Genomic DNA, 16,340 nt, shown 5'->3' with positions numbered 1-16,340 from the left:
AAGTATGATGATTAGATTGTGATGACACTCATTATCAAAATATTAGTGACTCTATCAATGTATGTTATAAGATCTAACATGAAATATAATTTTGTTAGAATGTAATCACTCGTAAATATAGTTGTCTTGACGATTAACAAACAAAAGATGTTTTTTTTTTCAAACAATTTCATTGTATTTTCTTATGGATTGGAGCTTACTTGTGAAGTGATACCCAAAGCATATTAACATTTATAGGTTAAACATATTTCATAACATCAAAATCCACTTGCTAAAATTTATTCCCCTTTATAAAATCAATCACTTTTACCCATTTTCTTATCAGTAATACCATCCAATGGCTTTAACAAACTATAACTAACAACCATGGAAATCCACCCTCCAACCAGAACCCTAGTCGCAGAAGACCTCACACAAGACCCACCCACCACCGCCCCAATCCCGCCAAACAAAGCTAACGCCACCGACGCCACCACCACAACCACCACAATTCTAGCAGTATAATCACCAACCGCCATAGCCGCCACCAAAGGAAACAAAGAACCACACAGAAACGCCAATGCAGAAGCCGCCCCCGCCTTGTAAGGATTCGGTAAAACTTCCTTTTCTTCTTCTTCTTTCATCTTTGTCACCACCTTCATCGCCGGAGATCTGACCGGAGCAATGGGTTGATCATTTTTAGGGGTTTCAATCTTGATTTGTTGTAAGTTTGAGTTTTCTTTTGATTGGTGTTCTTGATTCACATTAATTTCAATGTCTCTTTGAGTTGAAACTGAAACGAATTCACCCACAGCCATGCTGCAAGCTCCGGCGACTGCTCCGGCAACACCAGAAAGGATCATGAACCATTGATCCTCTTGAGCTGCACCAACACCAATCATGAGAGATGTAGTGGATAATAACCCATCGTTGGCTCCTAAAATGGCAGCTCGAAGCCATTGAGCTCTTTGCAAACGGCTAACTTTGTTATTTTCTTTTTTGAAATTGCAAACCTCCAGTGTTTTAGGAGATTCATAAACCATGATATAAATTTGTAAAAAAAAAAAAAAAGATTATGTAGAACACTTGGGGGAGTGTGGCTTTCGTGCTTATGGCACACACTTGGTTGTGAAAACAATATATAAATTTATGAATGGATTGAAAAAGATTAAAAATCTTAGGTGGTATCGTGCAAGATTCTAAGGTGAATTTTTTGGAAAAATATAATAAAGAGAATGTTTGTCTTTCTTTTTCAAATGTTAGTGATTGTATGATTGAATTTACAAGATACCAATTAGTGAAGTTATTTTACATTTTGGGAGTACCATAAAGAAACGAATCCCCCTTCATACAAGCCTTGAAGCAACCAGTTAAAAGTGTTGTCTGGATAAATAATATTTAAAAAGTATTTGAGAAAAAAGAATAATTAAACGTAAATTTCTAAATAGTTAGGATAGAAAACCTCATTTTGATTACTTTCTATAATAATTCATTTTTTCTACATATTATTAAGTCATGTCCTCCCGTTAAGTCGAGTAATTAAAAAAAAATAGTAATTTCTTTGGCAAAAATGCAAATTGGAAGTTGTTTAAAAAGGAGAATAGGCACACAATGCATGACCTAAAAACAACAAAATATGGTTTTTCCATGATTAATGTGTAATTTATGCTAAAAAAAGATAAAGAAAGTTTACTTGGGATAATGTGTGGTGGCAAAGACAAAAGGATTCATTCTTAATGATACTAAGCAACCAAACAAAGATAAATATTCTTCTTGTTATGAAAGAAACAAGATTGAACTCCATAAGTGACATATCATATGAACAAATCGAAGAATTTCCCCTAGAATTAAACCCCAAGTAATATAAAATCATCTAAAGTTTGGCAGATTGAGTGTAGCTCCAAAGTATAGCAACGCTATTACCTAGCCACCTAAGTTTTCGATCAAGAAATCGCCCAAAAACTATAAAATGTCGCAAATTCTGTATCTTAAAGTTCCCGTTTTTATCCAAAACACCATCAAGAATCAACCTTTTTGACTACTTGCAAAGAAATTGAATGATTATACCTCAAATGGTGTTTTTTTTATTGATAAAAATCAAGAATCCACATATATGAAATCAATGTATAACCAACAATTGAGCTAGCGATAACCATCTCTTCTATCTTGTTCCTCTGCCTCCTTATTTGCAACTTCAACAGATTTAAACCAAAGAAATGCCTGTTTTTCAACTCATGGATCAATCTACAGATGAATATGATAATTAGGTTTCATAAGTAATCAGAATCACAAACTTACAGCAGTTGGAACACCAGTAAACGCAAAGAATCCAAGCACTGGTGCGTAAAATATGCTTTCGGAATTCAACACTCCAAAAACGGGTTTTTGATTCACATACTCAAACACAGATCCAACCTACATCCACCCAAAAAGAAAACCCAAATCATTTTTCTCACTGAATCAATCAGAAATAGCTAGTAATTAGTAATTACAGCGGCAATGGCGGTGACAGCAGAGGCAAGCAAGTAGACGAAGAATGGGGGCTCGAAAGAGGATGAAGATGAAGTTTGCTGGGTTTCATTACGAGCCCATGGCGGTGGTTCATCGGAGTCCGGTTTACCCCATGAGGGAGTTGATTGTTCTTCTTCGCCTTTAACAGCAAATACAGTTATCCTTCTGTAAGAATTGCTGCTTCTGTTTGTTGTCTTGTGAGGGGTTCTGAGAGTGAAAATTGAGGGATTTTCTAGGGTGGTTGTGAATGTGGATAAGGTAGCGAGAGGTGGGTGTAATGTGCAGAGGGATAATGTTTGCATAGGCATTTTTGTGATTGTCGAATTGAAAGTACAAATTGAATAGAACTGAAATGATTTGTTCAGACTTCAGAGAGAGTTTCTTGACTGAGATCGGGTGATTTCAGAAAATTGGTTTGTGATTTTTGATAGATTGTGTTTAGATGGTAAGTTGGAACCATTGGTCCAGAAGAGTTGTCCCTTACAAATATCTCATTTTCATTTCCTTTTCCTGAATGATACTTCAATCCAACGGAGATAATATATTAACTTTTAACATGTCTAGTATGGATGTCAACCGGACCAAACGGGCAGCGGAAATAGCTGCCCCCGCTCCCGCCCCCGAAATCAGTTGTTGCCCCTGCTCCTGGTCCCGTCCCCGGCTCCCCCGTTTACATAGCCTCCGGTCCCGCCCCCGGTTACCTCCATCGCCCCCGGTCCCGCCCCCGTTCCCCCGGTCTATAGGCTTAAAATTCGTTTTTTTTTTTTTTTTTTTTTTTTTGCTAAACAACTACTTTGGTTTAGGCTAAAAAGCCTATTTTTAATAACTTTACAAGTTTAAAACATAATCTTTTAGAAACAAAAAAATAACAAATCCAACATTACAAAACGACAATTCCAACAATCTTAAAAATATAAAATATGACAAATCCAATATTACAAATATAAAATACTTACATATCCAAAAATATATGATCAATTCACTACCTCTTCAATATCCAATTGGAAACGGGAAAGTGAAACCTAACCTAAACCTAAAATTAGAAAATCTATTTTGTATATGTATTTTATATTAAATATATATTTTTTATAAATGTACAACCGGGGCCCCCACGAGAGTACGAGACGGAAATACCAACTCCTGACCCTGGTCCCAAAAATAAGCGGGGTTTAATTATGGCCCCGCTCCCGCTCCCGCTCCCGCTCCCGGTATTTTTAAAAATTTAGTCCCGTACGGGATCGGGGTCCCACGGGAGCGGGGTCCCACAGGGGTTTTTGACATCCCTAATGTCTACTATTGTCTAGGTTGGTGGGTCTAGTGAGACATTTATCTCATTCTTTTCTTTATCTCTTTTTTTTTCTTTTTTTTTATTGTTTTTTTATCTCATTTTTTTCTTTTATTATTATTGTTTTTTTTATCTCATGTTTAGGTTGGAGGTCTACTGACACATTTATCTCATTCTCTTCTTTATCTCATGTTTAGATTGGAGGGTCTCATATTGTCTTCTTTATCTCATGCGCGCCATTTCAATGTCCTGTCGTTTTTACCATAAAATGTGGTTTTTTGCCACACATTAGATGTTGATATCTTGGTGTATATATATATATATATATATATATATATATATATATATATATATATATATATATATATATATATATATATATATATAGAGAGAGAGAGAGAGAGAGAGAGAGATTGTAGAAGGAAGCCGCAGTAGGCTATGGTAAGAACTGTAATGGGGGGCGGTCTACCGCATCCTGTAATGCTTGTTCCAGGTATCAATTATTTCTCAAAATTTTAGGGTTTTAGACTGAAACTCGGAAAGTTGGGGAGCTCCAACTCGTCGAGTAGAAATCATTTTGGACGCGGGATTTAGGATCTACTCGACGAGTTGGAAGGCCCAACTCGATGAGTAGACGTTGTAAAGGAAAACCCTAATTTTCAGGGATTTGTACCCTATTTAAAGAACTTATGGCTCATTTGTAGCCTCTCTCATCGTCCTTACAGCCCAGAGAATCCCTAGTCCGAGCCTTATACCTTCTTGAGTGTGTGAGAGAGCTTTGGAGAGTGATTTTGGTGTGGTTGTGAAGGATTTTGAAGCTTGAAGAAGGTGGGGTAAAGAGAGAAGTAGTAAATCTGACATCTACTTTTTATTGGCAACCATCTTGAGGTATAAAGTTGCTACCTTGACCTTTATTTGCTTAGATCTCATCTCATGAAAGTATATGGTCACTTTTGGTGCATAAGGGTGTCATTCTCGGATTTGAACTTGTCATGAGGATATGGTTTCAGATCTGGACACCTCTAGGCCTCCATGGACATAAAGTTGCTCACTTTATCTAGTCTTAGCCCTTCTCAATGCCCTAAACCTTGTATAAACCTTAGTTTTGAGTGTTTTGGCCTCTTAAGGCCTTGCATGCACGTAAAGTTGGCAACTTTACGTGGTAACTACACCCTAGGGGGCTGGATCTGTAGTTTGGAGCCTTGGATTCAACTGGAAAGGACTGAACATGAAAAGGGATGAAGGGACTCGACGAGTTGCTTAGCCAACTCGACGAGTCGGGCAAGGTTTACCCGTTTTTGGGATCTTGAGTGATCTCGGTGAACTGATTTGAGATTTCGATCTAGAGATTTTGGCCTAGAGTTTTCGGTCTCTTGGACACTGAAGAACTCGACGAGTTACTCGGGTAACTCGGTGAGTTTACTCGAGATTTCAGTATTATGGAATTTGAAGGAACTCGACGAGTTGGGGTCAACATGGACTGTTGACCTTGACTTTGACCAGGGTTGACCAAGTTTGAATTTGAGGGTATTTATGGTATTTCGGGATTTTGACAAGTTAATCATATGATGGTTGTAGACAGATGAGTTGGAGCTACAAGTTGAGACTTTTCTTATCATATCAGCATTTCTTGAGTGGTGGGTCTTCTCACCATACGAATGGGTCGAAGGCACCAAGGCCGGCCCATTAATTGTTATGTGACATGCTAGTTGGTTATGGGATATGTGGTATGCTAGTTGTACTTGTAGTACTTGCATGAAAGACCCTGGGGAGTTCCCGAGGCACTTGGGTGTAAGACCTTGGAGGGTTTCCATGCCATCGTTAGTAAAGACCTCGAGGGTTCCCGATGGACCTGGGTGTAAGACCTTGGAGGGTTTCCATGGCATCCTTAGTAAAGACCTCGGGGGGTTCCCGAGGCACTAGGGTGTAAGACCTTGGAGGGTTTCCATGGCATCCTTGGGTTAAGACCATGTGGGGGTTCCCATGGCACCCGGAGTAAGACCCTGGAGGGTTTCCAGGGCATCCATATATGTTGTATGCATGGCTTGTGTGGTGTATGTAGATTTTATAGCTAATATGGATTATGTGATTATGTGGATTGTGTGGGGTATGCTCTGGGAACTCACTAAGCATTAGCTTATAGTTTGTTGATTGTTTTAGGTACTTCTGAGCCTAAGGGCAAGGGCAAGGCTTGATGGCGCGACATGCACTCTCTCACGCGTTTTTATGGGACACTATGATATTTGAAATAAAATTGTTGATGTTATGAATTTGAAAACAATTATTCTTGAGATTTGTGGGTTATTGGAAATGTTTTGATTAATTAAAAATGAAAAATTTTATTTGAAAAATTGGGTCGTTACAAGTTGGTATCAGAGCCTTCGTTTGAGGGATTCGGGCACACTTTCGGGTGTGTCAGGACGCAAACTAAGGAAATGGTAAAAAAATTTCAAAAATCAAAAGATAAAAACTTCTTAAAATGGAAAAAGAGGAGAGTGCAATGTGCGTGATCGGCCGAGCTCAAGTAAGTGGTTACCCAATATGTTAGCCATGCGATACTGATAGTTGGATTATGATAGTCGGATGGATTTTGCTATGTATATGCTTTTAAAATTATATACGGTTAGGAGCTTATAGCCTTAGAATTATTGATTTGGCCTTATTTCCTGCTCCTTGTCTGGTTGTGGTCCTAGGGTAGAATCTATTATTCGAAAGTCTATTTGATCTTGTTTTGTGTATAATTTTCATGCATAAAGGCAACCTGTTACGATTGGTCTGATTTCTGCTTTGATGTGGATAGAGCAAATCGTAGGATAACCTAGGATTTGAGTTATGTGGTAGCCTGTGAGATATGTTTTGTTCTGGGACGAACTAGAGTTATCTGGTAGAACCTTGAGGAAGGTACAGGTAGGTGTGGAAGGTAGTATTGGCTCCGTACTGCTGAAAGCACAAGACCTGTACCCGAACTGATGATAGATCTGGAAGCTCTAAGTAGAACCGGTGTGGGAGGATCCCCTTTTTGGTTATCTTGATCATTCTGTCTTATCAGGATGGCGATGACGCGGTTTGGAGCAGGGGGATCAGGATCCGGATATGGGTCAGGCGACGCTACTGAACCCATTGATGAGAGGCTGCGCAAGCTTATTCAAGCCGAGGTTACCAGAGGCATCCTTGACAAAACCCCAGTATTTTTGAGACAGTCAAGGAAGGGATGATGAAGATCATGGAGGAGCGGCTCAGGTCTTTCCAATCCGAGATGGTTGCGGGCCAGGTTGGGGCCCGAACTCCCTCGTTCAGGGAGTTCAAGGTGTGCGGCGCATCAGAGTTTTTCGGGGTCAGGGACCCCATAGTTAGCCGATGCTGGGTGGCGGACATGGAGAACGCCCATCGCACGAGCTTTTTCCCTGATGCGACAAAGGTGGGTTTGCATCGTGTATGTTGAGGGATCGAGCCCGAGGTTGGTGGGAGGAGGTGACTAGCCAGTTGGGAGGAGCCGGTGTGGCTGAGATGACATGGACAGAGTTCGTCAGGCGTTTTGATTTGGATTTTGCACAACCTATTGAGGTGCAACGGCTAGCAAGGGAGTTTCATGAGCTCAAGCAGACAAGTGAGACTGTAGCGGAGATCACCGCCAAGTTTCGGGAGCAAGTACTGTTGATCTCACAGTATGCTCCAAACGAGGATATGAGGAGGACGATGTATCATTCCATGCTGAGGGATGATATCCGAGAGTTTATGAGCTTTACAGGGTGCAAAACCCTGAATGAGATGGTGGAGAAGGCCCGTGAGCGGGAGATGGAGTTGGAGTTCCGCACCAAGCGGAAGCCCGAGCAGGCACATACAGCAGTAGGTCATGCTAAAAAGCCTAAGACCTCGGATTCATCCAGTATGGGCCAACATGGTCGTGGCCGGTGTGCCAAGTGTGGGAGATCTCATGGTGGAGTTTGTAGGGGGAAGGGCCCGGTATGTTATACATGTGGTCAGTCGGGCCACGTGAGCAGGGATTGCCCCAAGAAGGGTCTGATTTGTTTCCACTACAACCAGACCGACCATAAGCGGGCGGATTGTCCGAGGTTGTAGGGAGGAGGAGGAGCAATGGCGGCGCCTGCGCCCGCCACAATGAGGATCACTGATGGCCCCCCTTGCTAAGGTGGATGCTCCGGCGGTGAAGAGTCGTGTATTTCAGCTAACTACTGAGGAGGCTCGGGCAGTGCCAGACGTCGTGGCTGGTACGCATTTTATTTTCTTGTTTGATATTCACTTTTATTGTTTATGTGTATTTATGTTCTCATGTATAGGGACCTTTTTGGTCAATGGTATATCGGCTCATGTTCTATTCGACTCGGGTGCTACCCGATCGTTTGTATCTCTTGCGCTTAGCACTGAGTTTCGGGATGCGTTGGGGACCTTAGGGGTGTTTGTTTGGCAGGAATGGAATGGAATTTGAGGGAAAAGGATTCCAATTCCCTCAAATTCCTGTGTTTGGTTCAGCTTCAAGAGAAGGAAAAGGAATGCTAAATGAATTCTTTTCCGTTCAAATGAAGGAAAGTCCATTCCTTCACAATCTCAAAGGAATTAATTCCTTCATAACATGGAAAGCACAAGATTATGATTTTGCCCTCGCTAAACATTACAATACCCTTCATCAATTAACCTAGTTCGTTCATCCTATTCTCAGCCGACATCCCATCTTCGCGTCTTCTCCTCATCGTAACAAGGATCGGCCAATGACTTTCATTACATGTGATCTCTCCCCCTCTCTCTCTCTCTCCCTCTCTCTCTCTCTCTCTCTCTCTCTCTCTTCACATTCGAACCAAACAACACCTATGAAGCATGTCTTGGTCGATTCATGGTTTCAAGCTATTTGATTTCTGAATTCAAGCACATCGATTTCTCATGTACTTTTCTGAATTGGTCTACAACAACCGTTAGCTAATCGATTTCTTCACATTCTCTCTATCTTTTCTAATTTTATGATTTTCTAAATTCTCTTTCTTTTCACGATTTCAGAAAACCGAAACTATGTTCTTTCCCTGCTTGTTTTGATTTCGTTTTTCTGTTATAGAACTGGGAAGTTAATCAGGTTATTTGGTTTAATTTTTTTTATGGAGCTGTGTAATTCCTTGTACAACTACAGGAACTGAACATAGAAAACATGTCTTGGTTTCTTGCTAAATCGATAGAACAAAATACATGGTGTGGTTTTGTTGTTTGCTATCAATATGTTGTTTTCTTTTTTGCCATCAATGGAATATGTATACTCTTTTTCTGTTTTACAGGAAAATGTCTCGACTTAGTTTAACAACACGCAATCGTAGAAAAAGGCAAACTTCATTGATTTTAACATGGTGGAATGTGGTTTTACACGTTGTTGTAGTCCTTTTGTTAATGATATTCAAAAAGCATAGGGATAAACGACGTATTAAGCATCTTTCTTCAAATGTAGATCGATACCCAATACTGCATAGATACGTTTATGAGAGTGACCACAATGTCTATATCATAAATTAGGATGTCTCGAATGTGTTTTACTAAGTTATGTTGTATGCTTGAAACATTGGGAGGCTAAAACCAAGTAGGAATATGTAGATTGATGAACAAGTTGCTATTTTTCTGCATTTCTTGCTCATAATGTTAAGAATCGTGTTCTAATATGTCGGTTTCGTCGCTTGGGAGAAACGATTAGTAGGCATTTTATTCGAGTTTGTAATGCAGTCATATGATTGCATACTCATTTGCTTAAGAAACCCGAATCTGTTCCCGATAACTCTACTGATCAAAGATGGAAGTGGTTTAAGAATTGTTTAGGAGCTTTAGATGGAACATATATAAAGTGTCTAGTTCCAGTTGAAGATCAGCCTAGATATAGAACAAGAAAGAATGACATTGCAACAAACGTTCTAGGGGTTTGTTCCCAAGATATGCAGTTTATATATGTGTTAACTGGATGGGAGGGGTCGGCTGCGAATGGTAGAGTTCTTCGTGATGCTCTTCTTAGACCACATGGATTTAAAGTTCCAAGGCCAGGTATGTTCTTTTTTTATGTATACAACTTATTTATAATTTTTTATTAATAAGTTATTAACTACAATTATTATCTATAGGTTATTATTTGGTTGATGCGGGATACACAAATGGAGATGGTTTTCTAGCGCCTTATAGAGGACAGAGGTACCACTTAAATGAATTGCGTCATGGATACCAACCAACTACACCAAAGGAATTCTTTAACATGAAACATTCATCGGCAAGAAATGTGATAGAACCCATTTTTATACGAACGGTGAATGCGGAAGTAAGATATCTCAAGATTAATCATGTTTTTGTAAGTATGAACACGAAGAACATATTATGAGTTCGAATAAAGAAGGCTAAGAACAAAGAGAGAGATAATAATAATATTGCATGAAGAACATGGTGGGAAAGAAACTCTCCCTGGGTGGGAGAACCCACCACTTTTCTCTCTCTCTAGATTACATTGTGAGAAGTACAAAAGTAATCTCTAACTAAGAAAAGTGAGCTAGCTTTTTTAAGATATGACCAACTCTCCCTTTATATAGAAGGGAGAGTATTTACACCAAAAATACAATAAAGGGAAAATACAACCTAACTATCACTCATTATTTGTATAGCATTTCCATGCTCCAACATTCTCTCCTTAAATGCTTACAAATTATGAGAGATCCAATAAGTGATACAAGGCTATAATACAGTAATCCGACTAGCAAGTGTGGTAATAAAATGAAACATAATGAGAACCAAATGTTGAAATGTCTCTGAAACTTTGAAGTGTCTGTGAAGTCTGAAACTGGCCATGAATCTCTAACAATGAAGGTCTTCGGCTTCAAAGCACCGCCAATGGAGCAGAAAAAAATAAGATCCAAATATTTAAACCAGTCATAATCACCCGAAGAAGAACGTCACCATGAGCAAGTAGAAGATCCAATAAAAGAAAACACTGCGGCTTCAAAAATCTGAAAAACATCTCGAGTTCTCGAATCATGATACACCAAGATTCTTCAAAGAATAACCTGCTAAAAATGTGAAGCATCCATAAAATGAAGTCCGGATAAAAATAACGTGAGTCTAAAAACATCTTCCAGCAATGCCAAAAATTTGATCCAAGGATCAAAAATAAGTGCCACGTCACATCGCCAAAATAAACTTCGTCTTCAACATATCACAAATCCAAACTCATGAAACCGTAAGATCTGAACCGGATGCGAACACAAAATCATCCTGTGGTAGAGTCCGAATAATAAATAATCTGAATCGGAAAACATCGAGTAATGCCAAAAATTTGATCCGTAAAGACCAAAAATAAGTGCCACATCGCATCACTAAATAAATAATCGTCTTCATAAGTCTTCAAAAATCCAAACACAAACAATCATAATAACCAAATCCGGATGATATTCTCTCCCTATTTTTGATAACCAATGACCGGATATCAAAAATCAACAAATCATCGGATGGAGAATGTCGAATACCAAGAGCTAAGAGAAGCTCTCCCTAGATGTATGAAGGGTCTCGATAAGAAACGAGAAAGAGTAAAAGAGATACTCTTGCGGTCATGAGGAGGAGGGTGACATAGTTGCTGAAGCTGTGCTGAGAAAATAATCTGTTGTGCCAAAAATATATATCCAAATATCCAAACTGCGGTGTCGGAACACTTGAAGTGGCTTCAAAGAAAATAAAGTCCACATGCTCAAGATACATGATTCGTCAACCAAAAATCAAGAGTAACAAGTCATAAAAATCCCATAATGTGAAGAATGCGAAACAACTTTGTTGATCAATCGCCGTTGCAGTGCAAGCATCACCAAGAATAATATGAAGTCTGACTGCGGTATGGAGTAATCTTCCAAAAATAATCGGCATGAAATGAACCAATGTGACAATCCAAGGTTCGATTGTGACAAAAATTGGTGTTAAAAAAATTTATTGGTTTTAATAAAAAAAAATTGGCTAAATAAAATAATTGGCATAAAAATATTATTGTAGAATAAACTAATTGGTGTTAAAAAAATTGGCTGAAATAAAAATAATTGGCATAATTAAAAAAAAACTGAATAAAAAAAATTGTCGTTAAAAAAATAAGGGGCTGGAAGGAATAAGGGAAGGAGGATAAAAGGTTAAGGAAGGAGGAGGGAAGAAGGGGGGAGGGGGGGGGGGAGAAGGAAGAAGGAAGGAGAAGGGAGGGGGGAGGAGGGAGCTGAGAAGGGAAGAGGGAGGGGTTGAAGGCTGGTAGGATAAAGAAGAAGGAGGGCCGAAGTCAAGGAAGAGGCTGCTGATGGATGGTGGTTGCGGTGGGAGATGGGTTGCGGATTGGGGGGTGACTTCGGATGAGAGGGGGTGAGGTGGGTGAGGTTGATGATGAGGTGACTACGGGTCAAGAGTTCGGACGAAGGAGCTGCGGACAATGACGACTAGGTTGTGGACTCGGACTGCAGTCGAGGAAGACTGCGGTATGCAAAAAAAGGTCACCGCGATCCGAGCTGCTGTATGCGAGCTGCGGTCCGAACAGACTGCAGTCTGAGGAGAGGACTTCGGTCCGAAGGGCAGGAAGGGTTTTGGTTGCGGTCAAGCTGCGGTCAGGAATTTAAGAAGGAATTGTGGACAAGACAGCAGTGTGACCGAGGCTGCGGTCATCAGCAGGCTCGATTTTTTTTTTTTTTTAATAAAAAAGGACAAAAAAGGGGCTTTGGGCAAAGGAAAAGGAGTGTGCAAGTGAGTTTTAGGGGACAAAAGGTGATGAGATTTGTCATAGTCACATTGTTTTTTGCTTGGGAAGACAAATAAGAGTGAATTACTCTTTACCCAAAAGAGCAAAAAGGACAAAGTGTTTTTCACAAACACAATTTACGTCCAAAAGGTCTTCAATATTAGATTCACAGTAGGAAAAGTTAGAAGAATAGGAACTTTATACCTCTTGTGAAGAAAAAGTTGCTGGGAAAAAATAAAATTCACTTCTATTGAAAATAAGCCCATTAAATTTGTGTCTTCTCATCCAAGAAAAAAAACTTCCTGGAACAAATTCTTCATCTTTTTCTAGACCACAAAATAATTTCTTCACCAAATATTCTTCATTTCTTCAACAGCAAAAATAATAAATTTTAAGAACATCATTTCCAGCAATAATTTGAACAAACAGCAGCAGCAACAATTTATTTTTACTAAGATTTGAGTCAACCCAGAAGATAGAACTAAGAACTAACTTCATAAAAAAAATTCCGGAAAGAAGCGCGGTTTTTTTTTTTTGCAGAAACACGGAAAAATCACAAGATAATCACCGAACGGGAGTCGTTCCCTTGAACTAGTCGCTTGAACCTTCAAGGTACGACTCTGATACCAATTGATAGAACCCATTTTTATACGAACGGTGAATGCGGAAGTAAGATATCTCGAGATTAATCATGTTTTTGTATGTATGAACACGAAGAACATATTATGAGTTCGAATAAAGAAGGCTAAGAACAAAGAGAGATAATAATAATATTGCATGAAAAACATGGTGGGAGAGAAACTCTCTCTGGGTGGGAGAACCCACCACTTTTCTCTCTCTCTAGATTATATTGCGAGAAGTACAAAAGTAATCTCTAACTAAAAAAGTGAGCTAGTTTTTTTTAAGAGATGACCAACTCTCCCTTTATATAGGAGGGAGAATATTTACACCAAAAATACAATAAAGGGAAAATACAACCTAACTATCACTCATTATTTGTATAGCATTTCCATGCTCCAACAAAATGTTATTGAACAATGTTTTGGCCTTTTGTAGGGAAGATGGAAAATATTAAAGGATAATTCATATTATCCAATTGAAACAAAAAATAAAATCATAATGGCATGTTGTCTTCTACATAACTTCATAAGGCAAGAAATGAGAGTATATCCGTTGGATTAGTGTGATCAGGACGAGGGAACTGAAGATCTTGTACATTAATATGTGGATACTACTAATTCTATCGGGATATCAAATGAATGGACCATATTTAGAGATAACTTATCCCATAATATGTTTACATCTAGAGGGGCAACCAATTAAAATTTGTATTATTTGCTTATCGTTATGTTGGACAAATTGTTGTATTACTTGGTTGTTGTTGTATTGAACAATTTGTTATTTTGCTTATCTATTTATAAAAAAAATGTTGTTTTGCTTATCTATTGTTGTTCGTTATGTTTATAGGTATGACAAGCCAAATTAGAAACTATAGGCCATGGACAAGTAATGAAGAAATGAAGCTAGTTGCGGCGTTGGTGAATATGAGAAATGCTGGATGGTTTAAAGCCGATAATGGTTTCAAATCCGGTTATTTGAAACACCTTGAGCAAGCATTGAAACAATCACTTCCAAACTCATGTCTTTTAGGTAAGCCACATATTAAATCTAAGATAAAAACCATGAAGAAAGATTGGCAATGTGTCTATGATATGGTAAACGGTTCAAACACAAGCGGTTTGGTTATGACCCCGAAAAGCATTGTGTTACTGCTGAGGATCCGGTCTGGGAGGCGTACCTACAGGTGCATTTTAATAATTAAGCGACTACATGGAAATATTTTGCTTTCTGTTTTTATATGAATTATAATGTTGGTAAATAGGTACATAAATAAGCGACTAGATGGAAACACAAAACATTTCCTTATTATGAAGATCTTTGCATTGTTTTTGGAAAAGACCGAGCTCAAGGAAATAGAGCTAGAGATTTCATGGAGATGGAACAAGAGGTGAACTTAGAAGAAGAAACGCAAGATTCAGATGATGATTTTCTAGATCCAGAGGAAGTTAGTCGTACTACAGTCGTGCAACATGATGAAACTTCACCGAGTGTTCGTTCTAAGAAGAGGAAAAATTGAAGCGACGAGGGGTTTAACAAGGCAGTTGGCTTAATTACAGAAAGTCTTAAAAAAATATCAAAGGACTTGAGTGAAGGTATTAAATTTGACATGAAGATTAACGAGTTAAGTAAGAAGATCCCTCCAGCGATTTTAAAGATGAATTCAATAAGTCAACTTGAAAAGTTCAAAGCTTTGACCAAGATAAGAAGTAATCCCATTAATGTTCAAAATTTTTGGGAAATTGAAGAAGGTGATAGAGAAGCGTGGGTAAAATACATTTTGGAAGGGTAGTATTACCAATTGGGATGTGCATTGGATGTTGATCGGTATTTTGCATATGAAAGTTTTTGGTGCCTTCGATTTGGATGTAACAAAATAATTTACGTTAACTTTATTTTTGGTAACAATATTAGGATATCTAGTGAGGAAGGTGATAGCTTTTAAGTTATGTTTTTTTGGTAACATTATTGGGACGTGCATTTAAAGAATTTTATTAAGTTATGAAGTCATTTGCATGAGTTTCACATTATATTGACACAAACACTCAATCAATTAAATTAAATTAATTATTTTTATAATTTATGTAATGTATCTTTACATATAAATTAAAAAAGAAAGTAAAATTAAGCAATATAGACAAAAAGGGCAATTATGTCATTTTACATGGATTCCAATTCCAATTCCTACGAACCAAACAAAATCTGGAATTAATTCCAATTCCATTTCCTGCCAACCAAACAGGACATGGAATTGGATTCAAATTCCTGACAGATTCCTTTTCCAATTCCAAATGCAATTCCTTCAGTAACATTCTGCGAACCAAACAGGCACTTAGAGTCCCCGCTTGAGGTTGAGATTGCAGATGACCGCACTGTGAGTGCTGCGAGGGTGTATCGGGACTGTGCCCTGAATGTGCTTGGGGAGAGGTTATGTGTTGATCTAGTTCCGATACTGTTGCAAGGTCTGAAGGTGATCGTCGGGATGGACTGGATGGGGGCTAATGGGGCCATGATAGATTGCGAGCGCCAGCTGGTGAGGGTTCGAACCCCAAGTGGGGTAGAATTGGTTATTCATGGAGAGAGGGCCTCGTAGGGGCCAACCCTCTATTCAGCTGCAAAGGATAGGAGACTTCTTCAGCAGGGTTGTTCGGGATTTTGGCATATCTCTCGGATACGAGGGTTGAGACCTCGATGGATTTGGGCAGTGTACCGGTTGTACAAGAGTTTCAGGATGTCTTTCCCGAGGAGTTACCTGGAGTGCCTCCGGAGAGGCAAGTGGAGTTTCGCATTGATTTGGTGCCAGGTGCCTCTTTGATAGCCAAGGCACCATACCAGCTAGCTCCGCCCAAGATGCAGGAGCTATCTACGCAGCTTCAGGAGCTGCTAGACCGAGGGTTTATCCAACCGAGCAGTTCCCCGTGGGGAGCACCGATCCTGTTCGTGAAAAAGAAGGACGGGTCACACAGGATGTGCATTGATGATCGAGAGCTGACGAAGTTAACAGTGAAAAACCATTATGCGCTTCTGAGGATTGATGATTTGTTCGATCAACTGCAGGGTGCATCTTGGTTTTCCAAGATTGATCTTCGGTCGGGGTAGCATCAGATGAGGATTCGGGATGAGGATATACCGAAGACAACTTTCAGGACTCGGTATGGGCACTATGAGTTTGTGGTGATGCCATTTGGGCTTACCAATGCCCCAACAGCATTCATGGATCTC

At 39.3% G+C, this 16,340-nt stretch overlaps 1 protein-coding gene and 1 pseudogene across 1 annotated transcript; both read right to left on the bottom strand.

Annotated features, from left to right (window-relative positions):
* Window positions 1-296: 296 nt before the first annotated feature.
* Window positions 297-1,226, bottom strand: LOC145162663 (vacuolar iron transporter homolog 2 pseudogene; annotated as a pseudogene).
* Window positions 1,227-2,040: 814 nt separating this feature from the next.
* LOC145166684 (uncharacterized) lies at window positions 2,041-2,944 on the bottom strand. The gene is made up of 3 exons (XM_079085707.1): window positions 2,472-2,944; window positions 2,278-2,394; window positions 2,041-2,199 (listed from the first exon to the last, which is right to left on the bottom strand). Exons 1-3 carry the CDS (start codon window positions 2,796-2,798, stop codon window positions 2,122-2,124), a joined length of 522 nt encoding a protein of 173 aa, XP_078941833.1. The 5' UTR covers window positions 2,799-2,944; the 3' UTR covers window positions 2,041-2,121.
* Window positions 2,945-16,340: the final 13,396 nt, after the last annotated feature.

The sequence above is a fragment of the Lactuca virosa genome, chromosome 3 (assembly GCF_052849685.1).
Source record: "Lactuca virosa cultivar CGN04683 chromosome 3, Lactuca_virosa_CGN04683_v6, whole genome shotgun sequence".
Lineage (NCBI taxonomy): Eukaryota > Viridiplantae > Streptophyta > Magnoliopsida > Asterales > Asteraceae > Lactuca > Lactuca virosa.
Note: the sequence above shows the minus strand (reverse complement) of the source record. Positions and strands in the feature narration are given on the sequence as shown.

Excerpts from the sequence above, each read along its gene's own strand:
- LOC145166684 (XM_079085707.1), bottom strand. The coding sequence starts at position 2,798 with ATGCCTATGCAAACATTATCCCTCTGCACATTACACCCACCTCTCGCT. Across the intron at positions 2,395-2,471 it reads CTGTCACCGCCATTGCCGCT|GTTGGATCTGTGTTTGAGTA; the intron begins GTAATTACTAAT and ends GGGTGGATGTAG. Across the intron at positions 2,200-2,277 it reads TTACTGGTGTTCCAACTGCT|GCATTTCTTTGGTTTAAATC; the intron begins GTAAGTTTGTGA and ends GTTGAAAAACAG.